This window comes from Thrips palmi, unplaced genomic scaffold (assembly GCF_012932325.1).
Source record: "Thrips palmi isolate BJ-2018 unplaced genomic scaffold, TpBJ-2018v1 HiC_scaffold_8, whole genome shotgun sequence".
NCBI lineage: Eukaryota > Metazoa > Arthropoda > Insecta > Thysanoptera > Thripidae > Thrips > Thrips palmi.
Genome location: NW_023144635.1, coordinates 12,785,075 through 12,812,556, shown reverse-complemented (window position 1 = coordinate 12,812,556; position 27,482 = coordinate 12,785,075). Strand labels below are relative to the sequence as shown.

The 27,482-nt window shown below is 46.3% G+C and overlaps 2 protein-coding genes across 6 annotated transcripts; one reads left to right on the top strand and one right to left on the bottom strand.

Annotated features, from left to right (window-relative positions):
* The first annotated feature begins 4,639 nt into the window (after positions 1 to 4,639).
* Positions 4,640 to 9,073, top strand: LOC117653257. The gene is made up of 7 exons (XM_034398817.1): positions 4,640 to 4,724; positions 4,853 to 4,982; positions 5,698 to 5,925; positions 6,823 to 7,131; positions 8,029 to 8,169; positions 8,428 to 8,622; positions 8,948 to 9,073. Coding segments are annotated over exons 1-7 (1,131 nt in total). The 5' UTR covers positions 4,640 to 4,722.
* A 95-nt stretch (positions 9,074 to 9,168) lies between these two features.
* On the bottom strand, positions 9,169 to 22,336 carry LOC117653693 (juvenile hormone esterase-like). Of its 5 annotated transcripts, none has more exons than XM_034399530.1 (13): positions 22,034 to 22,336; positions 21,269 to 21,330; positions 20,910 to 21,149; positions 20,690 to 20,824; positions 20,409 to 20,556; positions 15,910 to 16,095; positions 14,677 to 14,885; positions 14,106 to 14,283; positions 13,109 to 13,317; positions 12,185 to 12,332; positions 11,028 to 11,151; positions 10,294 to 10,551; positions 9,169 to 9,929 (listed from the first exon to the last, which is right to left on the bottom strand). In XM_034399530.1, the coding sequence occupies exons 1-12, from the start codon at positions 22,050 to 22,052 to the stop codon at positions 10,347 to 10,349; spliced, it is 1,863 nt and encodes a 620-aa protein (XP_034255421.1). In that variant the 5' UTR covers positions 22,053 to 22,336; the 3' UTR covers positions 9,169 to 9,929; positions 10,294 to 10,346. The 5 variants fall into 5 exon arrangements, with proteins under 5 accessions (XP_034255421.1, XP_034255420.1, XP_034255425.1 ...); XM_034399529.1 differs by having other exon boundaries at positions 20,910 to 21,152; positions 22,034 to 22,335; XM_034399534.1 differs by having other exon boundaries at positions 20,910 to 21,044; positions 22,034 to 22,335.
* Positions 22,337 to 27,482: the final 5,146 nt, after the last annotated feature.

Here is a 27,482-nt window from a genome sequence, read left to right as displayed (position 1 = left end):
AACTGGGCGCCTTCGTCGCCCGCCCCACTTTTTAGGGTGGAAAATGTCGCCCAGTTTCGGGGTGGACAAATCATACAGTAACCGGCCCTCTCCCATGGTAGAGCATGCTCAGGTGTCTAGATCCTGGGCGATTAAGGTGCCTACATTTTGGGCACCTTCGGCACCTCAGTCGCTGCTGAGCCATGGGTGAAGGCAGGTTTCTTTATGGTTTGTCCACCCCGAGGCTAGGTGACAAAGGTGCCCAGGAACTGGGCGATATTTGGCACCCTAGAAAGTGGGGCGGGCGACAAAGGCGCCAGTGTCTGAGCACTCTATATTTAGAGTGTAGGTGGTAGCTTTATTGCTGGTGAGCCATTCGGCCGATCCGGTGATGTCAACCCCTACCAGAGAAGCCAGGAACGTTGTGCGAGATGCATTCGGTGCGACGCTAGCTGCAGCTATGGATTATTCCAATCATTACGTGTGGCTTTAGTGAATGAATTGTATAGATTATGTTTCAAGAATTGAATATCTTACGTTTGAAATGTTTGAGCACTTGAAAATAAGACTGATTCATGCTTATTACCAGTAATTAATTTAGACACCGAATATCTCTAACCGTTGAACCCTTGGGAAGGTGTTGCACAATACACTCACTGCAACTGCAAAGGCAATACAATACTTAAGTACATATTTTGGCGATACATTTGAGTATCGCCAATAAACGGCATTACAAAAAAGTACTGCCTTCAGAACGGCGATACACAGAAGTATCGCCAAAATTTGGCGATACTTTGGAGTACTGCCAAAACCACGGCATTAAACTAAGAACTTGTCCCATTGATTTGTTCAACGTTTATTGCCAAATCGTGGCAATACTCCTAAGTATCGCCAAATTTTGGCGATACTTTTGTGTATCGCCGTTTTGAAGGCAATACTTTCCCGTAAGGCCGTTTACTGGCGATACTCAATTGTATCGCCAAAAAAGGTACTAAAAGTATCGTCTTTGGATTTACAGTGCTGTATGAGTGTAGGTAATGTGTAGTCTAGGGTTCAAATCACCTAGCCTGCCTCACTTAGCTATATGGATAGGGTAGTACTTTTCTATTCTACAGTCAACAGTTTCAAGTCATATGAAACAAGCCCATTTCAAGAAGTATTTGGAGACGTCTGCGCACCAAGTCCCTCAGGGGGACTTGGAACAATCTTCGTGAATTTACGAAGGGCAACATTTTTGTTGGAGCCGCCTTCGCTAATTCCTATAGTTTCTTCCTTGGTGCAAAATCGTCAGACGTTACACCTTGATGCATGCCTGGACGTATTGGGAGTAGTACATTCTAGCCCAACTGCGGTCAGACTCATTAGTGGAAATCACAAGTGTTCCACACCGCCCATGGGGCCCTTGTGAAGGAGCGTTAGCTTATTTATATAGCGCCAGCTTCGCCAGTAGCCATATGAGCGCTTGAAAAAAGTAGCAATTTTGACGTTAATAAACGAGGTGGGTACTCCAAACCATTGTTTGTCGTAACAGGCATCGCAAAGCTGCGCCTTTCAACAATTGACGCGTCTGGCGTTTGCACCTACCTTGGCCTGCGTCGCTGCCCTGCCTTCGCTGGCAGGCTCCTTTGCCAAACGAAGGCACACAAATGGACGTGATCGCGAGGTAAAATAGCTTTTGGCTTTTACAAGTACGAACGTTCCGTACTTTCCTCCGTACACCCGTACTTAATTTCTTCTGTACCTTTTCCTTACAAAAGTACGGTTTTTTGTTGGTGTTACAGATTTGGGAGGATATTTAGCTATCGCCACATGACAGTTTACGTCGGTTTACGTGGTTCACTCCTAGTGATGAAACCCAAAAGTATAAAAACTTTACAGAAATGTTGAACAGGTCACCGTTTTAAATCTGTCCAAAGCTACGAGATGGGTGTCAAACCAATAAACAAGAGCATTAACAGCACTGTCACTGATATTCCTAATGTGATCAGTTTAACACAATGAGCTGCAATAACAAGAACAATGTGACATTCCTTCAATTTGTCGCGCCTGTGGCAGCAATAAACTGTTGCCACGTGAAAAATGCGGTAAGCTGCTTACGTTTCGGCTCAAATTATCACATTTTAGTGCAATGATCTGATAATGCACGCGAGATAATATTTATTGCGCTCAAATTAAGACAACTTTTCATGGCGCTATTACTAGACAAAGAAGTGCGCTATTCAACAAAAGTGTATTGCTTTTGCAATAAGTGCGTTACCACAGTGATGCTGCACCATAGCGAGAGCAGCAGAGGGAGACTGTTTTTCTGCACAAGGATTTTAAAAACTTGAGCCAAGGTTTGGCAAAATGTCTTCTTCAATACCATAATCCGTACTCCAATGTGACTTTGCACTGTGTAGTGGAACTCTCCGATTTGATGACAGTCTCAAGTTGGCACAGAGAGAGGTGGCCCATCACACACGTCTTCACAGCGTCCCTGCCACGCTGCGTCCACTCAGTTAATTGTTCATTTCTTTAGAAGCACAGTTTGGTTCCAACCTTGAATTCACACAATAATGTTTACAACGCGGTGAATTGCTGCAGAAGCCGCTTACTTGCATCCGACGTCTTCAAAGGTGTGCGAATGAAGGGTTGGTTCTGTTTGGAAAGATCGCCGAGAACTCAACAGTCAAGTTGTGAACCACCTGACCACTCCTAAACTTAGTCTTCACAATCAGCTGGAATCAGTTAAATCCAGTGAAGTCGGGCCGAGTCGGAATAACATTGACTCACAAACGCTAAGATAATAAGCGCAAAATCCTGTGTAAATCTGCTGGAATAGAGCAAAAGCACGGGAAGAAATATCTCCTTTCGAAAAATCTTCTGTTACCAAATCGGAAACCAGGCCGGCTGTTTCTAAGAGTGTTAGCACAGTTTCACTCTGAGTCAAAATACTGGAAGTTCGCGGCACTGTTCCGGGATATGTGACAAGGTTCAACACATTCAATGCAAGGAGCGCAGGGAAAAATGATGTGTTTCGCGTCACGAGCTGTCAAACAGAATAAAAACATTTTCTCAGGTTGCATGATGTAGAATTAACATTATGAGACTCCGTTCTTGCCTATCCGAAAATGCTTTTCGTTTCTTGTACTATAAACGAGACGAATTCGACATTGCAAGAACGCAAGAAACGACTTAATTTTCCGTGCGACTTAAAAGGGGGCCTAGAGTGATGGAACTACGCTGAATGGTCCTAAGGACACTAAAAATAATATTGGGAGACATGTAGACTGCAGTCACACTGCCAATCCAAGTGTGGGACTGGGACAAGCATACACTAGGACGCCTCCTAACTGGCAGTGTAGATCCAAGAAAACCCCAACTGCCAGAGCTGATCCAAGACAACCCTGTCAGTGCGGATTCAGAACTATCCTAACCTAACATCAGATGTGCCTTAAACTATGTTCACTTCAAATCAGTGAATCGCGATATCTCGGTGAAATTTTTAACGAGTCCTTCGGCAAGTAATTTTATGTAGAATGTGGTCGTCACCGACTTAAAGAAAAAGGCAGCTTTTCAAGCCATCTTCAGTCAAGATAGTTCTGAATCGACACTGGCAGTGAGGACCGTCTTGGATCTGCTCTGGCAGTTGGGATCATTGTATTAGGATACGCCGATTTGGGTCCACTGTTAAAAGAAAAACTCTGAAATTTCAGTCAAAATTAGGCTGAAGTTAATTAACAGTAAGTGGTTCTGAAATTTCAGACTATTTCGGCGGTCTGAAATTTTAGAAACCAGCGGTCTGAAAAACAAAATTTGCAGTGCACACCTCACCGAAATGTATCGTCACGCATGAGTCTCTCGTCAGCGTGCTGCAGAAGTGACGTGACGACGGACTGGCTGCGAGGCGCGTCCTCCGGCAAGTCTTCGGGGGCTGAGTCTCGTCACAGGGCAGAGGGCTTGAGCACCAGTGTCGCTAATCAGGTCTCAAACCGGGCGTCCCATCAGTGAATTACTCTCGGAAGGATGAGTCCATGGCGCCACACGTTCGATTCAAGTCCCAGTTGGCGACTCCGGATAGTGTTCCGCATCGGGCGGGTCGTACGATTTTGCACCGCCCGATGGCGCTGACAGTCGACGGCCCGATCCGGCCCGCCCGATGAGCAAGCGGCTCGGACGGCATCGGGCGGCCGTCAACCCGATCGTCTTGGCTACTTTTGCCGACTAGAGGGCAGCACCTGTCGGGACGGTTTGTGTCACATGCAGGGCGAGGGGCGAGGAGGGGCTGCTTCCGAGCCAGCCGATGTCCAAGCCGTGTCTTCGCCGGCACTTCGGAGCCACTTCGGTTTTTTAGTTTCGATGACTCGTCGCGGTGCAGCGCTGCGGTCGAATTTTCACAGAACCAACAGAACCCGACCGACCCGCCCAATGCGGAACACTAACTCCGGAGCTCACAACGCGTCCGGGACTTCGACCGTCTCAGCCGGTCTTCTGGCCCACTCTGCCTCACAGGGACCCGAGAGGCAGCGACTCGCAGTGGCGTGCCGCCCTCCGCCTTGCTATCACTTATGGAGTGCGCGGTCCCTGCACGCGGAGGTACTCATCCATTATGGAGGCCGCGCGCACGCTACTGCCGCGCCCTCTGCTTGCGGCGGGACCGCGGCAGTCGGAGCGACGCCAAGCCGCCGCCAGTCATGCGCGGGGGATGACCCCTCTTCCGCTCGACACCGGTGGATCAGCAGAGCCCACCGTCGCACTGAATAGATGTATGTGTGTTGGCGCTTACGGAGTATTTTGAGCCTATGTAAGCACGGCAAAAATAGGAGCCGGGTTTCCCAGGCGCACCCTACTCTAACTTGATCGTGGCAATGGGCATCTCAAACTGTGCTTTCAGGAACCTCGGGAAAATGGCGGCTGACAAAGGGAAGCTGGCTGGTCGAATGCGCTGGTGGCATCAGTTTCTGTCGCCTGATCGCCGCTCGCATATACTCCACCGGGTACTCAGGCACCTGCGAGGAACTAAAGTAAGGGTGCGACCGAAAACCCGGCCGATGTATCACATTCGTTTCCGCCTGCACTGAAAAGAAGGAATCTGAAACTACTCGTCGCCGCGGCCCGAGTCGCCCCATGTCCATCTCGACCCCACCCATTCGGTCCCTGGGTTCACTCGTCCCTAATTTGATAAATTATATAATTAATTTAAGAAATCTCTTTGAAGGGTTGACTGAACAGGCTGCTCAAATTTGACCCGCTCGGTTGTGGCCACACATTTTTTTTTCAACTTAAGGCTAGAGGCTGTTTGGTAATGTTTGGTCTTTGTCCACAAATATTTCCCAATATCCCCCTCATCCTTTTTCGCAGTTTTTGTTGTACTTTCGTTGTACTATTCACACCGTTTCTTGCAGTGCCCGCACTGTGGGGAAAAATCACAGTAAATCCTGTAGTGATTAGTACAGCTGTCACTGTAGTTCAGAGTACAGGATCTACTGTACTTTTTCACAGGATCTACTGAACTTTGTACGGGATTTACTGTACCACAGGAGTGGAGTACGGAATATCCTGTACCGGGTACAGTAAATACTGAAGCCAGGCACAGTTAATCCTGTGTTCTGAACCACAGTAAATCCCGGCCAAAACATTAACGGGATTCTCTGTGGGTTTTTTTTTCGCACAGTGCGAAGCGATGCTTTGTCTTAACGGTGTGGTTACCGAGTTGCCTTTGCCTTGCGTGCTGCTCAGGTGTCCGTGGCTCTTAGCCTGGTGGCGCTGTTCACGACGCTGGGGGACGCCCTCCTGTCCGAGTCGCTGGCCGAGGCCCAGTTCGGGCTTCGGTACGCGCAGGCCGTGCTGGCCACGCTGCCGCTGCAGTGGCTGTTCGCGGGCCGCGTAGACGTGCTGCTGGACAACCTGCAGCGCCTCGAAGAGGTGACCGCCCGCGTGGAGCGCATCGCTGGTCACGAAACCAAGGTGGGGGTGGAGTGTTACTTTGCGGCAGAGATGCGCCAGCACCTTTTGAAAATTTTGGTTGTCACTGACTATTGGAACAAACACATTTAGGTACCTCACCTATGCAGTTAGGATAGTTCTAGATCTGCACTGACAGTTAGGATCTGCTTGGGTCTGCTCTGACGTTAGGATTATTCTGTTGAGCTTTGTAAAAAAACCAAAATGTCAGTACATTATTTCATATTTCGTTAGAGGTTCATTAAAAAAAGAAAAAGTACGAATTATGGTTGCACAAATTACTTGCATGAGTACACCCGACAAAATTACCAAAAAGTCCGTATCGTGCTGGGAGCTCGGCTGGGAGTGTAAAGCGATTCCTTTAAACCATCGCATCTGTGGCAGCAATAAAAAGATGTCGCGTTAAAATTGTAATAATTTTTTCACGCTCTGGCCGGTTTTGGTCCGAATTATCACATTGAGTGACAATATGACGGACGACATTTGCTAACGCGAAAGGCGGCTTTTGATTGGCCAACGCAACCCAAGTTCCCTTGATTCTCTTGTTCGCCCTCAGATTCCCTTGATTCTCTTAATCTATTTTGTAATGATTAGTTCGATAGGCAAAGTTAGGTAGCTCCAATTGAAAATCCGATACCCTCACCCGAAAGCTGGGTGCTGCCACCGGCCATTTTTAAGAGGTGGGGTTTGTTGTTACAAATGCCCGGTCGTCACCGAGCTTTCGGTTGTGGATATCGGATTTTTAATTGTAGCTATCGCCTATGTCGATCGAAGCTCATTACAACAACAAAGTATTCTTTTCCGTTTGGATTCTTTTTTGAATGGATACTTCTCCTAAATCGTTTATCGAGCGATCGAAGTGGACCTGCCGAAATAAATGGCTCTCTGATGCTCGCCCAGGAGAGGCTGGACCGTCTTGCGCGATGGGACGCCCACCGCACGCAGCTCTACTTGGTGTGCTCGACGCTGGTGCAGCTCACGGTGCTCTACGACCTAGCCATGAGTGAGTGGAAGGGCCGGTGGCTGGCGGACGCCGCAGCCACACTGTTAGGCTTCCGCGTGGATGTCTGGCTGTCCAGGACCTTCCTGTTCATGCTGGGCTGCGCCACGTACGCGTGCTGCCTGGCGTACTACACCATGCTGTCCTTCATCTTGACCCAGAGCTCCACTACCATGGAGCTGCACGTCGCCATCGGTCAAGCTGTGCAGGTTGGGATGCACTCTGGGTCTTGTATATAAATAAAAGTTCAAAATACACTTCAGATGCATGCACTTAAATCGTCCGTAACTTTTGACCAGATTTGCACAATTTGACCTGCATAAATTAGGGGCACTATTTCCAGGGATCCTTAACTTACCTCCCAAGGGAATCATAACGTAATGGTAAGCGTAAATTATAATTCGTAACTTTAACTTGTTTTAAAATTTTAAAAGTTAGGGCAAGTCCAAAACATCACACTACAAACCTAACTGTCTACTAAGTACACACTTACAAATGCATGCCTGCAAGTAAACACTTACAAACGCATGCTTGGCCAAGTACACACTTACAAACGCATGCTTGACGCATGGAGTTATACGGCGTCAAGCATGCGTTTGTAAGTGTGTACTTAGTAGACAGTTAGGTTTGCAGTGCACAGCAGATAATACTGTTCCGTTTCATGAAGCGTTCATCAAGATTTTGATTTTCAATTAACCATAAGTTTCACTATGGTAGAATATACAGCTCTATATATCTCTAAAAGCCGAAGTTTCGTTATCATAGTACATACAGCTCTCTCTCTCTCAATAAAATGGCCCACATTTGAATGTGGTGTCGGTAATAGAGGAAAACAGTTACCGCTTCGTGTATGCTTCGGTAGCGTCCGTCAGAACGTTTTGGACGCTTCAGAGACAAGAACACCGCAGCGAGAGGAGTAGTGGATACCTTTAACCTTTAGCGAACACTGCCTTAAGTTATGTTACGTTAGGAAAGGAATGTTAGTTAAATGGTGTTTTAAGTGAGGGATCCCTGATTATTTCCATATCCTGCTCAAGTAGCTACACAATTGCACTACCAAATGGATCAGTTTTCATTGGATCGGCCTGGTCGTGGACTCTTCACAGACTGGGCCTTGTTCGCGGCGGTGGGCGTTGCTGCAGGGAAGCGTGTTCGAAGCCGCGCTAGGGGCGGAAGCCGACATAGCCTACGTTCTGCCGTTCATGATGTTCGGTGCCATCATCATGCCGTTATTAAGCACCGTTGAGGTGAGAAGTTGATAACTATCACAGTCTTACAATGAAATTTGAGCTATGTTACTAGGTCAGATTACAGACCTAAAGGGCAAGCCATTTGCCCACGCATCGGATTTGGACCAAGCTTGGTATACCCATCCCTTAAGAGACTTTTTTTTGTGATTTTTTTCTAAATATTAAGTCGGGTTTTTAAAAACAATACTCAATTCTCTAGCGCCTTGCGCGAACCTTTCCGGGCTTTGAGTGTACTCGACCTCGCAATGTCCCCAGGTTCTATTGAAGCGAGAGGATGTGGACTGGTTCGCGCTGGCTCTCGCGCCTGCCATCTTCACCGAATTCATCCCGTTGTGTGAGGCGGGGGACGGCCTGGCTGAGGCCAGACTTGGCATTACCACTTGCGCTTACCACGGGCCGTGGCTGTCGGAACACACCGTCCAGCGCCGTATGCGTCTTTGCTTCATGCAGGCAAGGATTACTGTTTCAAGTTTAATTGCCTCATGGCAGTGCCCGCCATGGGCTTTCTGATCTTCAAAGTGTTTATTGCCTTTCCGGGTAAAAAACTGGAGCTATGTAACGTGCACTTCCTGTGCTTTACAAACGTGCTTTACAAAGACCGGTATTGCAGTTCGTTTCTGAAACTGAGCACAACCGAAAAGGAAGAAACTGTTTCGATAGTTCTCACTTATCTGGCGGCATTTTTCGGCACGAGTAGGGGCATGGAATGGCATGCACTTTAAATTAGTTCACGAGTCGGCGAACCCTGATTCCTCGGGTTTTCTACTCTTCGCAGGCTGGGGAAGGACGGGCGCTGCGGCTTCGGGGACAAGGCATTGGTACCCTCAACAGATTCGCCTGCAAGGAAACCATCCGATCCTGGTTTAGCTTTGTTCAAATCCTCATCAACATTCAGGCCTAGTTTATGTACTCATCCTCACACTGGAACATGTCACTGTGATCATACAGTTTTGAAACTTTATCTTTCAGGGGGGTGAATAAAGTGAGCTTGATTTGAACGTTCTCATACCAGAGGCTTATTCATTTAATTGAGCCATATACTTGGGAAAAAGTTGATACGGTACAGTTATGACATTGGTACAATAATTGATCAGGAGAATACAATTTGTTATCTTATTGATAGTTTCAGTCTTCAGAGCATCCCCCATTTCATCCCACGCGATAGATATTGTGCTGAAAATACTTTTGACATTGGAAATACATAGATAAGCTACACGGCAAAAGTACCGACTGGGATTCCCAGGCGCATCAAAAGGAAAAGGGCCTATTTTCCAGGCACCGCCTGGGAATCCCAGGCGGTACTTTTGCCGTGTACTGGATGGGATCTGATGTTCATTGAGACACGTGATATTTATTCCGAGGTTTTGTGCTGTAGGAGGAATTTCACATGCTGTCGGAGATTTTGGCTTTCTACAATTAATACTAGCCGAGGAAGGCACCAGCAATCTTATTTCAGTAAATATAAATTTGAAATAAAAAGAAGCGCCAGATCTACAATCAACGAATGGAAAATAAAACGTAGTAGCTTCCTTCCTTTCGGAACCCCGCAAAAGGGAGCGACACTAAGAATCCAAACGCTATGAATATAGCGTCAATTGGTGCAATACAAAAGCATTGCACATAAAGTGCAATGCCTTCCCATTCACATGCATTAGCATAGGGCCTTTTCGGGATGCATTGCACGTGAGGTGCAATACGGCTGAGGTATGGTATGGTGCGATATCTCAGATGCATTGCACCTTACGTGCTATAGACCTCTTTGCCGTTCCCACGGTCCCCCTCCCTGGACCACCGTCGCCTAGCAACGCGAGCCAAACAAATCTCAGGTACGCTGCCTGCTAGGCGACGCACGACGGATGCGTTTTTTGGTCATATCTAGTAAACCGTTAAAGCTAGATGGGTATAGTAAGCGAGCCGATTGTTGTTTAAGCTGAGATCTACAATCGGCTCGCTTACTGTACACGTCTATCTTGAACGGTTTAGGAAATATGGCCGGAAAACCCACCCGCCGCGCGCCGTCCGGTGTGCAGCATACCTGCGATTTGTTTGGCTCGCGTTGCTAGGCAACGGTGGTCCAGGGAGGGGGACCGTGGGAACGGCAAAGAGGTCTATACTCATAGCGTTTGGAATCTCAGTGTGGAGAGAGCAAAGCACAACGTTCAAAATGCGCGCACTCAAGCTACAGGGGGTGCTGGACTCGTCGATCGGTATTTCCGGTACAGGTCATGCCAGAATTGGCTCATCGGACCGCTGAAGCTGTCTGCTTCGTGAAGGCTGAATCCGTTTGTCTTCAGCTCGAGGTAGGTGACGGCGTCGTCGGAAGATGTGTTGGGTGGCCAATCCACGGGCAGGAGTTCGTCGGTTTGTACGATGGGTTTGCTGCAGACACACACCGCTGTGCAAATCTCATGGAGATGGGATTAAGGTTTGCACCAAAAGTACTGCAAATCCAGCTATTTTTTTTTGTCAGGAATGGATTGTACTTTCAAATTACAAAGATTGTTGTACAAAGAAGAATACGGCCAGCATGACAAGTGCAGCCCGCTACCTCCCTTGTACCTTACATAATCCTCGGATTACATAAAGCGGGTAATCTGGACCACCAGTGGGTAGCCTGGACCACCCCTGAAATTCTTCTCTAAGATCGGTTCGCGCCAACGTACACACAATTCCGGATGCCAGTGGCAGAGACAAACTTCGAGGTCTCCGCTAGGAGGCATCACCAGAAGAATTTCAGCGGTGGTCAACATAACCCACTGGTCGTTCCATATTACCCCCTTTTACGGCACTTATTTTCAAGAATTTTAGTTGTACTGTCACTCCTCATATTTTTTTCTTGCGGTGCACGCGCTTACCCGAACTTGATGAAGTTGGTCCACATGGTTGACATTCTCCTTACAGCGAGGTCCGCCTCCGGGCTCAGGTTCGTGTCCCACAGTCTGGCGAAGACGTAGCCCAGGTCGTCCGTGTGTATCGCCACTGTAGGGATCAACATTGGTAAACCTTAATCGTAACTCTGTGCTTTGACACGCTTATCATCTTGCGTTGGTTTTCGTGCGTAAAACATCGTAAGGTACGACCAATTTCCAACCTGCATAATACGCACGAATGTCAACGTAAGGTACGCAGGATTTTCAACGTAATACGCATGTTTTCAACGTATTACGCACGTTGTCAACGTAAGGTACGCACTCTTAAAAGCCTACGAAGCATTTGCTTCATAACTACGAAGAAAATGAAGGCATTGTAGAACTGCTTCGTATTACGAAGGATCACTGCAAAACCAAACGTGGTCCAGACCGCACCACTGGTGTGGTCAGATGGGTGCCATTTTGACCACACCAGTTGGTGTGGTCTAGACCACGTTTGGCCACGTTTGGTGTGGTCTAGACCACGTTTGGGGCGTTTGGTGTGGTCTAGACCACACCAACTGATGCGGACAAAATGGCATCCATTTGACCACACCAGTTGGTGCGGTCTAGACCACGTTTGGTTTTTCAGTGATTTTGCTTCATAATGCGAAGCATTTCTTCGTAGATTTTACAGTGCCTTCATTTTCTTCGTATTACGAAGCGATTCTTTGTAGAGTTTTTACTGTGCGTTGGTTGCGATTGTAGTAGGATGACATTTCAGCGTAATACGCATGTTTTGATTTCAGCGTATGTTACGTTCGCGTTACCATCGTAAGATGATAAGTGTGGAGTCAAGCATAAAGTTACGCTTAAAGACGTTACGCTTGATATGAAGCATAGACTAGAAATCTACCAATACATTTGCCTGTTACTCTTGATAACAGAAGGCAATACTACGCTTTGGTTTTGGTGATGGTACTCATGTGAGACGATCTGCCGCCTTCTACAATATCGTGACATGGCGTTGAAACGGGCGTGACAAAATGTAACGCTCCTGTCGACATTGTGTCACATTCGTTTCAACGCGATGTCACGATCCTGGAGAGAGTGCAAGGACTTCAGCGTGTTGTAGACGCAGGCTAGGCGGACAGCGGCCTTACCGTCCTCCCCGTCGTTGCGGCTGGGCGCAGGCTGGTTCACCTCCGTCCTCACACTGAATTTAAATAGGAAAGTGTCCGCCTTGTTTTCCTTGGCCCTGAACATCGCCAGACGATGCGAATCCGTCAGTTGCCAGACGCCGTCGAAGTACTGCAAAAAGACAAAAGAGCACCACGCTTCAGTTATTGACCTAGCCGAGCCCAAAGCAGAAGTGAGGACGTTTAAATCTACACCAGGCATGACAATCCAGACGTGTGGAGGTCTAAACACTAACCAAGGCTTGCCGATTGGGTCTTCGGAAGGCTTCCGCACGCGAGATATCTCATACAGATCCCAGGTTTCGACGATGTTTCCTTCCGCTTTCGTTTGGTTCCGGCCCAGATTGCATCCAGATACCGTAAACCGGGGTAACAGCAAGGGTAACTTGAGACACTTTTGCTTTTCTACCTTTTTGGAGCTGCCACCTAGCTCGGCACACTCGGAGGTTCAAACTGCCCTTGCACTTTTTTTCAAACTTGTTTGGAAAGACGATTAAGCGTTTGAACGGTGGGTTAGGACCAAGACGGTCAGTTCTATAAAGATTTTTCAATTTTACTAAATAGAACAATTTTAGAGAAGTATTACAAGTCTCCCTTGGTACTCGAAACAAGTATTGTTGAGACCCAAATGATTGTAGTATCTTTTAACCCTATTATTTCAACATTCTAAATGTAGCACTAGTTATGAGGGGAACCCATCATTCATCGGGTAATACTGACTTTTAATGAAAATGGTAACTGCACGGGATAACTTGAGACCCTTAAGTCCTTTGTACCATGTACGTGCTCTCACATAATTTGGCGCTAACGTGATTTCCGCACACATTGTGCGATTCTCCGAACAAATTGGTACGAAAAAGTTTCGCATGTTTAAAATTGTGCACTCACCGTTTTCAGAGTGCATCCGAGATCGCAGCTGGAGGTCACGGCGGCACGTATGCCTTGCCTCACTTCCTCGAGAACAGTGTTGTAGTCGACATGCAGCTCCGGCAGGCCCAGAATGTTCCGCGTGTCTCGGAAAGGAAGAAGGTTCTTGGGAACGTGGCGGGATAAGTTTTCCACCATTTCCTCGTCAACTTGAGGATCTGATCGTGGGTCTGAAAAGAAAGGAAGATTTAATGTCTGCTCACTGTTCAGGCTACTCTCGAAATCCAAAAGGTGGTGATTCTTTCAGTAACTTTTTTGGCGATACAATCGAGTACCGCCAACAAACGGCCTTACCGGAAAATCTTGCCTTGAAACGGCGATACATAAAAGTATCACCTATATTTGGCTTCAAAATTTGAAGAAATCAAGGGGACTTGTTCTTTGTTCACCGCCAGATTTAGACGATACTTTCAAGTATCGCCAAATTTTGGCGATAGTTTTGTGTCACACCGTTTTGAGGGCAAGATTTTTCTGTAAGGCCGATTGTTGGCGATACTCAAGTATCGCCTTTGGATTTGCAGTGTATTGGTCTTCTGCAAATTAGCCGACACGAAAAGAACGATTGTCACTTCAATAATCCAAAATCTGTTACGTTCTCTTTTGGTGGCCCTAACTCGTACATCGAAAACCATCGTCCGTGACAAAAAGCGTCCCAACTGTTTTCCAGTGCGCATATATCTACTCTGCTAGGTATCTATCCGTAACACTCAAACTTGGAATGTGTTGGACGCACTCTTAAAACCTTACGAAGTTTTTTGAGCATACATATAACAAACTAATATACTTTATTATTCGAAGAAATAGTTTGTAAATTACGAAGTATTTTCTTTGTAAGCTTATGTATGCTCAAAATACTTTGTTATACAAACTACTTTTCTTTGTAAGGCCCAAATTAGTTTGTAAGGTTTGCTCAGTGCGAGAAGGGTTAAGCAATAATGAGCGTGCTCGCGCCGCTTACTGTTGGTGTAGTAGTAGGTCCGCCACTCCGCGTTGGTGTTGCTAATCAACTGGGGGATGGCCGGCCTTGCCGGCTTGAGGAAGTAGCTCTCTGAGTCCCTTGTGATGAGCAGTGGTTCTCCGCCGGGCACTGGCGTACGCCTCTCGGGAGTAGGGACGAAGGGGAGCTCTGGCTGTGACTGCAAAGACGAAAATCCCCAGTTATTCAGTTTCCTGATAAAGAACGTGAGGTTTCAATCGCACCTTTCTCCAAAGACTACGAACAAAATGGAGGCATTGCGTTATCGATGAAAGGCATTGCATTATGAAGCAAAATCCCTCGTTGAACAAAGCACTTCCACAATGCCTTCAATTTCCTTCGAAGTTACGAGGCAGACGTATACTTTTAAGAATGCTGCTCGCGCTCCAAAAGGTATGTGATCGGTTCGAAGACCGTTTAATCCATCCGTCAAGAGTATGGAAAGTGCATCATGAACCTGACAAAGTAAGCTAGAATCCCCTGAACTTCGCAGGGTGCTCCTACACTTCGGGATCCGTAGCCGCCCCGCACGAGGCCCCGCAGCACCCCTCACCAGCATCTCCCCGTTGACCACGACGACGGCGTGCGCGTGCAGCTCCTCGATGGTGGCGTTCATCAAGTACTGCTCGGCCAACTTGAGGTCGGTGACGGGCTGGCCGGCCAGGCCGGACACCACCTTGAGGGCCGTCTCGACGTGGGACTCCTTGTAGTCCCAGCTGTGAAATCCAGAGCCGCTCATGAGCGTGGCGCCGTGGACGATGCCTGAAAAGCACCACGGCATCACGGTTTTATCGCGAGGAGCGTACGATCATGAACGCGTCAGCAGTTTAGTATGACGAAAAGACATTTCAGGTCGTTGTAAAGAGGAATAAAATGTTTAACTTTCTTAGAAAAACGGATCCTTAAGGTTGTGGAAAAAGACGCGCTGAATCGAATGAGACCACGCACAGACCTGTATCTCAAACCGTTTAGGAGATAAGCGGTTCAAAGTATGGGCACTGTAGTCCGCCCGCCAAACAGGCATGTTTGGCGGGCCTGCCTTGTCGGGTGTTTGCAGGAGCTCTCCCGTGCCCATACTTTAAACCACTATATCTCCTAAACGGTTCGAGATACTACTCTGGGCGTGGTCTCATTCGATTCAGCGCGTCTTTTTCCACGTGATAAGAACACCCACACACACCAAGGAGGCAAAAAACGTCAAACAATGCTCAAAACCTGCAATTTTTAAAAATCAAATGGCAAAATTTTCATACTTTGAAGCGCTATATGTCCCAGACGGTTTGACATAAAAATCTGCGCGTGGTCTCATTCGATTCATCGCGTCATTTTCTATAAGACAAGATCATCAAAAATTTTGTCCACATATTTTTCCAGAAACCCCAAGAAAAAACTGTTTTTTTATGTGTTTTAAGGGTTTTGGGGGGTTTACTCTTCAGGTATTCGTCGGAGGTCAAATTTGAGGTCATATTCTTGTTTCTTGGCCAATTTTACAGAAAGTGACCAAATTTTAGCCCCCTACTATGAAAAGTGTAAAATTAGTCCAAAATACCCAAATTCGTGTTTTTTCTCCAAAAGTTAGACTAAAGTTGGCCATATCTCGGGCAATAAATTTTTGCCGGACCTAATATTTGGCTTTAGACTCTCCTTTAGTTAGTTATAAAGCCTACAAAAAATCAGGCAAATCGGAGAGGGTCACCGGAAGAAGTGGTCCGTCTTAGTTGATTTTGCTCATTCATTATTGCACTTAGAAAACCAGTGTTTCGAGTGTTCCGGTGCAGTCACGCACCAGTCAACTCCGGCAGCACGGCGAGCCAGCCCGCCATTCCTCCGCCAGCCGACTGCCCCCCGACCGTCACCCTGCCGGGGTCGCCGCCGAACGCCGCGATGTTGTTGTGGACCCACTGCAGGGCCGCCACGGTGTCCTTGACCGCGCAGTTTCCGGGAATCTCCTCCGTGTCGAGGCTCAGGAAACCTGGAGAATGATAGGTCCGTGTTCAGTACGTTGTTGGATAACAGGAAAAGTAGCGATATACATCGACAACTTTGGCCCATCCGTACATTTAGAAATGTGCGAATTAAGCCTTCACTGCTTTTCGGACAAAGGGACGTAAGTCCATTTCTGTTAATTTTTCAGGAGACAGTTTTAAGTAGTTTAAAGAATTGTTAAGACAAATATGGCCATGAAATTTCAAGGGAAAGATAACGTGGTATTCAGAAAACGATACCAATTGTTCGATTATCAATCATGGCATTTCTTGCCGAAATATTCACAATTTAATATCACAGTTTGACGTAAGTCCATCCGTTATCTGACAAAACAACTTAAGTCCATTCGTTTCCGGACATAACAAATTAAGTCCAGTCGTTTTCCGACAAAAGAGCACAAGTCCACACCAGTTTTCTAGTCCTAACGACTTAAGTCCATATGGACTTAGGTCGTTTTGTCAGAAAACGGGTGGACTTGAGTTGTTATGTCCGAAAACGTCACGTTGGACTTAGGTTCTTTTGTCAGAAAACATGTGAACTTAGGTGCTTTTGTCAGAAAAAGGATGGAATTGTGCTGTTTTGTCAGAAAACGAGTGGACTTGAGCTGTTTTGTCAGAAAATGAGTGGACCTAAGTCGTTTGGTACAACGCTATAACTTCCGAACTAATTATCCTAGAATCGTAGGTCTTTCACCATTCTATGTAGAGTATCGCTAGCAGTCTGAGAAAACAATAAAACCATTTTGACCAAAATGTGGACTTAAGTCCCTTTGTCCGAAAACCAGTGGTTTCACCCCAACGGGATTTGAACCCGAGTCTGGGGTCAAAATAGACGTTTTTTCGTTATCAGCGCCCTCAAAAACATCATAAACAATGCAAAAACTTGTATAAAAAGAATGTCTAAAATATACCCCACTGGGCTTTGAACCCGGGTCCAAACTTGTCCGATTCGCTTGAAACTGGCACCGTTGGTTTTGTCTCGTCGCCCCGATTCCAAAAATACCCCTACATACCCTCGTAGGTGCATCCGTTGCCGAAATCCTCCTCGACCCCATGTAGACCATGATGCACCTGCAGCAGTGCCCCCCGGGGCTCGGATCGGATTTACTGCCACCGGGCGACCCTTAGGGTCACCCAAGGAGGCTGCATACCAAATTTGGCCAAAATCGGACCACGGGAAGTCCTCGGACGGACGGACGAACGAACGAACGGACGCACAGCATGCATCCTACAGTATATGCCCGTCCCTCCGTCATTTTTTTTTACAAAACGATACACGGGACGGGCCAAAAAGTGACCTTGTGTGAGCCACACCGGGTAAAACTAAAGCGTAGAATAACCCCGTTTTCAAGCGTACTCAATTACCGTAGAACGGGGTAATATGAGACATGAAGGAAAATCGAGACAAAGCGCACTTTTTTCGGTTTTTGTCGTGTTGCTCTCTAGCGGTTATTCGGAAGACCACCGTGAATTTTTTTCGTGATCTAGGAGGCCTTTGCGGGTCACAGGAAACGCACGAAGGCTATCAGAGACTCGCCAGGATTATTTAGAACCAAAGGAAAAACCTCTAAATTCTAACAAGTTTTATAAAGTTCTTAAAAATCTCCCCGGATACCTCGGTTAGAACTCGGGTTCTCGTCCGAACGAGGTTTAAATCTGTAGGCAATTATGTCAACATAATCAGGACAAAATTTGGTTCCGTTATGTCTAAGGTAAAAAATCAATTGTGGGTCACGAATCAATTGTGGGTCATTTTTTTCAACGGGTCACCGCAGACCCGACAGAGATTGAATCGATTTGAATTTCGCGGTAGACCTTCCTCCAACCTTTCTTTGTCTTCCCAAATAGCGTGTATGTCCGAGCGACGACTGTAACGGCTCCTATCAGGCTTCAGAGTAAGGCCCTTCAAAAAGTCGTGAAAATGGCGCCCATCCAACGAGGTGAAAAATCGTGTGTTTTTCAAATTGCCACCGTGAAGCTATTACGAGATAAAATGGGACGCCCTTGCTGATTTAGGTTCATAATAGGTCAGGGAACATAAATTTACCATAGTACGGCCGAAATCATTCGATGCCATGGTGCGCGGGTGCTGGCAAAGTAGCGTTCGCTACCATGTCAGACCCATTATTTTAGACGAATTTTACGGTAGTTTTCCTGCTATTTTTTTGTTTTCTGCGCTTCTGGATGACTGATGTATCACAGTAAATTCCATTTTTCTGCTCTCACATTTAGTACTACGATACGAAGGTTATGTTAAGCTTAGGCTACAGCCCCGGATGACAACGCTAGCTCTTCCAGTCTGCCATGCTATAAGGTTTTTTTTGTGGGGGGGGGGGACATTGCGGGACTTACATAGCGCCCGGAAGGGGACCGCTCTCCAACTGCTGGCTAGGCACCCGAGGCCAGTCCGGCCCTGTTAAAACGAGTCAAATTAATCCCTACAGACCAAATATTCTGACTGAAATAGATAATAAATTGTAGCAATACCTCATGACAGGGTGTAGTGTTGGATTGTCTACCACACCGGCGGCCCTACAATATGCACTATAAAAGTTTCGTCTCTAATCCAGAACGTTTAACTCACATCTGTCTCACAGTGAAATTAGCCTGTTTATGTACTTTTCCTCTTTGAGTGAAAAACGTGTCTGCTTGGTTTATTGAGAACCAGGGACATTTAATTAATGAAAATAAGAAAATATCTTGCAAAAGTGGTCAATTTAAAAGCAAAAAGACGAAATGGCCCACAATTGATGTGACCCACAATTGATTCATTGTGCTACAGATCCTGCAGTTTTCACGATTCCGAAAAATAAATTCAAAAGTGAATTTCTCTCGCATTTAAGCAAATCATATCCAAATTTGAGCTTCCTACAATGCTGACCCACAACTGGTTCCAAAAATCAATTGTGGGCCAAAACAGACTATTTTTAAAACAGTCACAGCTTAGTAAATAAGGATGATAGACGGGGCTACTATGCTGCGAAACTTAGTCAAAGGACCATAGTTTAAGGCCGCACATGCACTTTTGTCACCAGGTCAGAATTAAAGGCCTTAATTTCGAATTTTCAAAAATGTGACCCACAATTGATTTTTTACCTTACCTTGCAGGGAAAAGAGAGACACCTCTTTTCGCTTGAAACATGAGGCCTAACATACTCCACTGTCAATAATTTCAAGTAATAACGATTTCAACACGAATTTGTTTCACTACCTGACCGGCATCTATGCTCTTGGTTTAGTATTTTCATGTAACAGGTTAAACCGGAGCACAACTCATGATTTCTTTTACATTTTTCAGCTCTCTCTTAGTGACACCCATTTTTCTTCCCTCCAGATTGATCTTCTTAAAAATGAATGAAAAGAACTTAAAAATCTCCAAACCCACCTAGATGAGCAAAGTTTTCATACTTCTTTGTCATTTTTCTTTTTTGTCTCATATTACCCCACATTGCAGGGAAACATAAGACGGCATTCCGAGGGTTATTAAGGTCCCTACTACACCTAAAAACCTGAAATTTGGTGGGAATGTCGACAAAGGGTCAACGAACAAGTGATGAACACCTCAGCACCTCAAATTACAAGAGGGAAATTCACAAAAAAACTCGAAATTTGTCTTATATTACCCCGTTCTACGGTACGCTTGAAATCAAGCGCGACAGACTCATACGCCAAGATTCCCCCATCTTAATGGGTCTCTAGTCTATGCTTCATTTCAAGCGTAGCCTCTTCAAGCGAACTTTATGCTTGACTCAGGCGTAGAGTTACGCTTTAGTTGCACCAGAGGCACTGTCGTTGCATCGACGTAACTCGCGGGGGGAAACGACTGAAAGTGAAGTTATCAATTGTAGGACGTTCGTTGGCATGAACTTGAAGAACGTTCAAATAAACTTGACAAATCTTCACAAACAACGTAGCACACGTTGTTAAAGGAAAATATGATTTGCCTGGACCGTCCGCACCTGCCAACCACCTCATATGGAAGAAGTGAAGACGATCCGTTCTTTTTACCGTATTTCCGACTATCGTCTTCTAGACATTTTTCGTGCAAAAGCCCGATTTTTTTAAAAACATTATGTCGCAGTCGTGCTCTCAATTATTCCAACATGTAAAGTTCTTTATATTCTGTTGGAGACGTCCCCTATGAGTATGAGCATTCTGAATAGACCCTTTCAGTCGTCACCATGGTCATCACCGAGTAAAGAACAAAAGTAATTAATCAAAAAGCCAGGAACCACTGGGAAAGTTCCAATTGGTTCCTAGCTTTTGGATAACTTTTATTCTTCACTCGGCGACGGCGTACCGAGTGCGTGGACTCTGTACTGCACGGTGACCAGGACGACGCCGTGCGGCAGCAGGTAGTCGGGCCCGAATAACGCAATGTCGGGCGAGCCAAAGAGAAACCCGCCTCCGTGGATGAACACGTACACGGGCTGCTTCACCGCCCCATCCTGCATGGAAAAGAATGGACTTCGTATTACTAAGCATTTTCAATGTGCTATTTCTTCATATTACAAACTAAATGGTTTGCGCCTTACTTATGCTATAATAATTTGTGAGGTTTTGAGCGTGTCCTCGACGTACCAGGTTTGTGGTGAACACGTTCAGAAAGAGGCAGTCCTCGCTCCCTTCCACCTCGCCGTTCTGGCCCTGGGGGCACTTGGCTCCTGGCTTCTTGGCTGGTCGGACACCTGTCCACCCCGGATGGGGTCTCGGAGCCTGTGTCAGATGTCTGATCATGTGCACGTCCGACGACAAAAAGTGCTCCTAAAATGGAGGAACTAAACTCGGGAGTGCTTCTTGCCTTGAATCTCAAGGGACCCTCCGGAGGTTGGGCAAAGGGCACACCCCAGAAGGCTGCGTATTCCACGCCGCTGTTCCCGCGAGTCCGTTTGTTGAGCCCTTCGAGAAGCCCCTGCCGCACCCGAACCACAGGGCCCTGCGTGGAGGGGAAGGGGGTCGTGTTAGCGGCTGGTATCGTGACTGGAGATGGCGTGGAGGCAGTGGCAGGGCCCGGCGTGGTGGTGAGGGCTTGGTCGGGAGCCTGCTGATAAAAGGGTGTGACAAGTCTGTTTTGTCAAATTTATTCAATCGCATTGCATGAGCTTTGATCCTGTAAATGTTTCATGAAGAAATTACCCGAAAAATTCACTATTGTAATACCTTGTTTGTGAAGTAGACGACTATTCCCGCGACCACCATTGCGGCAACTACACCTACAAGCACTGCAAAGAAAGGACGTATAATCGGTTTTTATTTAAAGAACGCATAAATAATTTAAAAAATTGCACTGAGTATGAAAAAGTCTTGATCATTGCCCAATTAGGGGCGAAGTATACTTTAAATTTGGGCAAGGAAGGTTTCCTCGCCCAAATTTGGGTGAAGAAGGGTGTATCTACAGGGCTCTATAGTACTATGACCCAAAGTGCCGCAGGCCAAGGTAGGTGTAAACTCCAGGTGTGGATTGAGGTAACTGGCGCAGCATCGCGAAGCCTGTTACGACAAGACACAGTCTTGGGTACACCTACCTTGAAGTAGAAACGTCACAGTTTGAAGCTTTAGGCAAGCTTTCTCGATCCCCAACCCATCATTCGCCTACAACTTCGCCTTGAAATGCGGCCACCCATGCGAAACTATCACAGCATATTATCCGGCCTCCACTTCAACCCCGTTCTTCAAACACAAAACAAAAGATAACAGTAGTTTAATACCTTAATTACATTAAGGAAAAATATCATGATTGAGTTGAGTGGATAGCCGAAGCTACGTTTGTAAAGCTTAATAAACAAGCTGCAAACGAGCGTAGCAAGCAAAGAGGCTGCCAGCCGTTTCTAGGTTAGGAAAGGTTACCGTTTACGACCCAACTGCAGTTGAGGTAACTAGGTATGCGCAATGGAAGTTCTCGATGTCTAGCCTGGAATTCCTCACCTTTGAAAAGAACGCGCATTGTCGAGCTGTGAAGGCGGACTGTGTCGACAGGTGCACGGCCCACCGCTATATGAAGCAGCCAACCGATGCGAACGCTGAGGCACTTCAAGTGATTGATAACGTCTTAGCCAATACATGTTTCTTGATTTCATTAACTGATGCAGAGAATCTACGGGCGCAAATATTTCCAGCTACAATGGACGCACGCGTCCCGTGTGTATCAGAGGGCATTAAAGATCGAAAAAAAAATATAATTTTGTTGCTTTCAAATTATGTTGGGGTTCTTCGGAGGAAATCCAGACCGGAAGTCAGTGATTGAACGGGAGAAACGAAAGAGCGAGAGCATTGTGAGGCCGTGCAGGGCAGTGGTGGGGGCCAGAATGGGCGGAGTGGGGGTAGCGAGCGCGCGCCGCCTGCAGCACCGCCGTTCAGCAGGGCCGCGCGAAGCAATTTTGACCCGTTCTGACGCTGACTTCCAGTCTAGGTTTTCTCCGACCCTGCACAGATAAATTCCTACAAAGAACAGCTCCTTGTAATTCGAAGAAAACGGCGGCTTCGCAGCCTGCGTAGGAAATCGTTTGTAATACGAATGATTTCCTTTGAAATACAGTTTGTATTACAAACGATTTCCTTCGCAGGCTGCGAAGCCGCTGTTTTCTTCGTATTCCAAAGAGCTGTTCTTTGTTGAGTTTTAAGTGTGTATTTCTTCATGTATGCAATGTAAGAATGCTGTAAGAAGCACACGAACCTCATCACACCATGACTGTTCGAAAGTGCACCAATACATGACTTGCTAGGTGCTATTTTCCAATTGTAATTTCTTGCTACTCATGTCACACCGAGAAAGCTTACCTGGAATAGATAGTGAAGAGGACATCAGAGTGCTGACGCTCATCTAGAGGCTCGAAGATGCAGCCACCTTTAAACACGATAATGCCTGGGCAGAGTGGATGAATGATTGTGTTCGTGCTCCAAATGTTTTGATTGGTTGGTATAAAATGTCACCAGCGTGAGTCACCAGCACCTCAATAGACGCTTTCGCTCGTCGCGAACAAGGAATAAGGTAGGTGTACGCCAGACCGTGTCTTGTCGTAACAGGCTTCGCGATGGTCCGCCAGTTGCGACAGTACTTCGGCAAGCCGTCACAGAAACTTATGTAGAAGCAAGGAATAGAGCATTCCGTGATGAAGGGTTCAAACAGGGGGCATGGTCGAAAATAGACCCATATTTGTCTTGGAACAACAGCTCATGGCAACCGAGGCCCTGCAGAAGCGCAAAACGAGTCCGTGGCGCCGATTGCCACAACTCAAATAGTCAGGCTTCTGGACCCCCTTTCTGACCCTTAGTTAGAGAGGGTTTCTGCGACGGTTCACACACACTTTTTCACATACTGAAATTGATCCAGGAAGCAGAAGAAGGGAATAACTTGACTTATCTCCGAATTGAGTTTTTATCCTATTATTGTGCCTATGAATGGTTAACATCATTACACCATATTATTTGACTTCATTCCAAGCAGTTGAGGAGAAAATCCACATTGAAAAAGGATATAACTCAACGCCTTCCACGCTCTAAATTTAGCGGAAAATGGACACAATGGAAGTCCACATGACACCGTTTATAATATTTCCAACAGGAGATAACTCAAATTGTATTTTAATGAATCTAGTGTAAAAAGAGTCAAGTCAACTTAAGCTCCCTTCATTTTAAAAACTGAAATGGAAAAATACGATTTCAAGAAATCCTAAGAGTCACGAAGTTAATTTGGGTAGGAGTGTGGGGAAAGCAAAAAAGTTATGCGAAAGGTAGGGGGTGGCTCAAGGGTAACTACGAACGGCAGTGATACCAATGTGGTCGATGTGCCACCCGTCAAAATTTAACCTTGGCGATAAAGAGAAATCAAAATGCCGGGAAATTCGAAAAATTCCAATCCTAATGTATTCCACAGTGATCTGACAAAGGAACATCTTTGAAGTCCATCATTATAAAAATTTTGGTAGCAGATAAAGAAGGCAGTAAACTAATTTTCGCGGGTTGGCAACAATTTTGTCGGCGTCTGCACCCTTGCGAAAATCGCGAAGCTGAAAACACGAGTATAGTCGCGCATTAAAACTGCCCCTCCATTGTTGCTGACGTTGAATTGTTTGGCTTGTTTCAGAAGGCTACGGTTCTCTAGTCATGTTTTCTTCAATTCTGTGTAATAGTTCTCACTCACAACGTAGCAACGGTTGGCTTGACAAACTTTATAAACTCGAGAGGGATGGTCTCGAAACGCGGGTGAGTCTCGTTCGAGGAACATGAGCACTGAAAGTCGCGAGGTGGAGCGAAGTGATCATGGTGCTAACTGAATCAGAAGTACCATCAAACCTGGCTAAATTGAGCAGCTACATGACCAGCTTATTCAAAAAGAGACTAAAAGTCTTAAAGCGACTCTTAAACTGCATTAAGGAAAGATAATTCACAGATGCATGTGCACAGGTACGCAGTTAAATGGCTCAATTCACTCCGATTTGAAGAGTAACAAAAATTTTCAACAAAACAACAAAAACAAAAACGCAGAGGTGCGGGATTGGTGCGGGACACTCTCAAAAAAAGTCACTGGCCGGCCGGCCGATCCATATGGCCACGTTCGAAACGACACCAATTCTATTGTTGCATCTTGTCTACCTGCAGTCAAAGAAATTTTTCATTTCGAACGTGCTATTTCAGCTTTTGGAGTAAGCTGTACAGACCCAAAAAGAAGCTCCGCTATTAGTCCGGCTCGGCTCGGCTCCCCCCACTCCCTTTTTTTTCCTTTGACGAGTCGAGTTTTGCCATGGAAACGGCGATTTTGACAGCAAATTTCTCAAAATTGGCCACCAAATTTTTAACCAGATTTCAGCATCAGAATCAGTGTTCAAAGATCTACAAGTCTACAAAATCTCATTAAAATCGTATAGAAAATTTCCGAAATGCATAAAGGGCCACACAAATCGAATCTCGGGCCGGCTGAATCCTGGGTATACTATAAGGCTACTTCGTGCCTAAAAAAGAGCTAAGTCCAAAAAATACACCAGAGTATCAATCACTTTATGTTGACTTAAGTTCCACTTGACTTGTCTCCAAATTCCACTCCGTTTAGGAAATACAAACTGAGATGTCTCTGTTTTCCATTTCAACGGAAAGTGATAAGTCACAGAAACCCTCTACGGAGTGATCTGACACATTTGATGTTTTTCTCAAAATTTACAAAATTCATTTGGTTTGTTTTAGTTTTCCCTGCTTCTGATAAATGGCCAAAATGGACTTACACCCTTTTTCCGCTTCCTGGATCAGTTTTGCCTAGTGTAATTTCGCATAGACGGATTCACTCAAGGTTTTTCACACAAAGCACCATTTCACATTTACAATGGTTTACTCATTGTTCACACAATTTTTGTGTGAACCTATTTATAAGCGGTTCCTTGCCGATTGACCCGACCCTCCAGAGGGCGGCCCTAGAGTACGAAGACTACAGGGAAGACGGTAGGGATGTGCGAATCTAGGATTTTCATTTCGAATCAAACTCGAATTGAATTTAAAAAAAAGTTTAGAATCGAATCTGGAAAAGTTGTTGAATTGAATCGATCCGAATTTTAAACATTAAGAATCGAACGAACATCAAACTTACACTGAAAATCTAAAGGCAATACTTTTATTACCTTTTTTGGCGATACAATTGAGTATCGCCAATAAACGGCCTTACGGAAAAGTATTGCCTTCAAAACGGCGATACACAAAAGTATCGCCAAATTTTGGTGTATTGCCACGATTTGACAGTAAACGTCGATCAAATCAAGGGGACAAGACCTTGGTTTAATGCCGTGGTTTTGGCAATATCCAAAAGTATTGCCAAATTTTGGCGATACTTTTTTGTATCCCCGTTCTGAAGGCAATACTTTTCCGTAAGGCCGTTTATTGGCGATACTCAATTGTATCGCCAAAAAAGGTACTTTAGTATCGCCTTTGCATTTGCAGTGTACACAAAGAAAAAAAATAGTGTGTTTGAATATCCGTCCCCGAATCGAATCACCCCTGATTCGATTCGATACCGAACTATATCCCCAGAAGACGGCCGCTTCCTGGAGTACTTGACTCGCCAGGGCCACAACTTTACGTAGGAGCCTTGATGGCTTGTGGCGTTGATGGCTGGCCTCGCGCCCCTTGAAACCCTTCAAAATAAATGCGTGTTGACTGGCATTGTAGGTGAAAAGAAATTTGTGTGATTTTTTTTTGTGAAACCGTCTATGCGAAATTACATTAGGCGAAACTTCAATATGTGAAAAAATTTGTGTGAACCGTCGTGTTACCTCAGAAAGGTCTTGCCGAAATCTATCGAGACACTACTAATCTGTCCAATGCACGTCCGGCTCCGTGTCTCAGAGAATCTCCATCAATCGTGCAGTGCCCCTCAAGAAAGGCTACCTGAAGTTTATTATCAGTGGTGACTTTACAGACGCCGCAAACACTTGTGCCACCATGCCAGCCGGCTGCTTGGCAAGGATATTCAAACCGTGTGGTGAGAAGTGTGGCTGTTTCAATGATTTTATGCTGGCTCATCAGACAAAAGAGGACAGAAGAAAGAGATCAACAAAATCCCAGAGACTTTGGACCTTCTGCAAGAAAAGGAGGCTGGGCGTACCTATCAACAGGAATACTATTCACGAGACCTCAGCCCCTGATTAGCAGGCAACCTCTCCGCCAGGCCTGACAGGAGGCTGGTGTTTCACCCGGCGCGACGCGGACGAGATCCACTGCGCATAGGCACGCGCCGTCTAGCGGGCTGACGAAACGCCAACCGGGAAGAACCCAGGGAACACTCAGGGAAAACCTGGGGAACACCCGGGGAATTCAGTTTTCCCCGGAAAACCACCCGGGGAGTGCCTTCAGCAGCGGAAATGACCAAGGCAGCGCGCCTGACCCTGACCGCGGTGCTTTGTTATGCGGATGGGTTGCAGTTGAGAGAAGGGCACCCGGGAGTGCCGACCGCGGCGCAGCGTCCGAGAATGCCGCCTTTGCCACTTTCACTGAGAATGAAAGAGTCACCACCATCGCCCTTTCATTGGGTAACGCACGCACCGTTGCCCAAATTTGGGTGACGAGCCCGCGGTGACCAAATTTTGGGCAGTCATAAAATCGTCGCCCAAATTTGGGTAACGCCGTCGGCGACGCCGTAAGGTCTCCGATGACGCTCTTCCGGGGCCACCACGATGACCCAATGTGGCGTTGAGGCCTCCGGTAATCGTGGTGGCTCCGGAAGGACGCCATCGGGAACCTCACAGCGTCGCCGACGGCGTTACCCAAATTTGGGCGACCAAACGCCTGTTACCAAATTTCGGGTGATGAATTTTTCGTCACCAAAATTTGGGCAACGAAGTTGCATCACCCATTGAAAAGGTGATGGTGATGACCAATTCATTCTCAGTGTTCA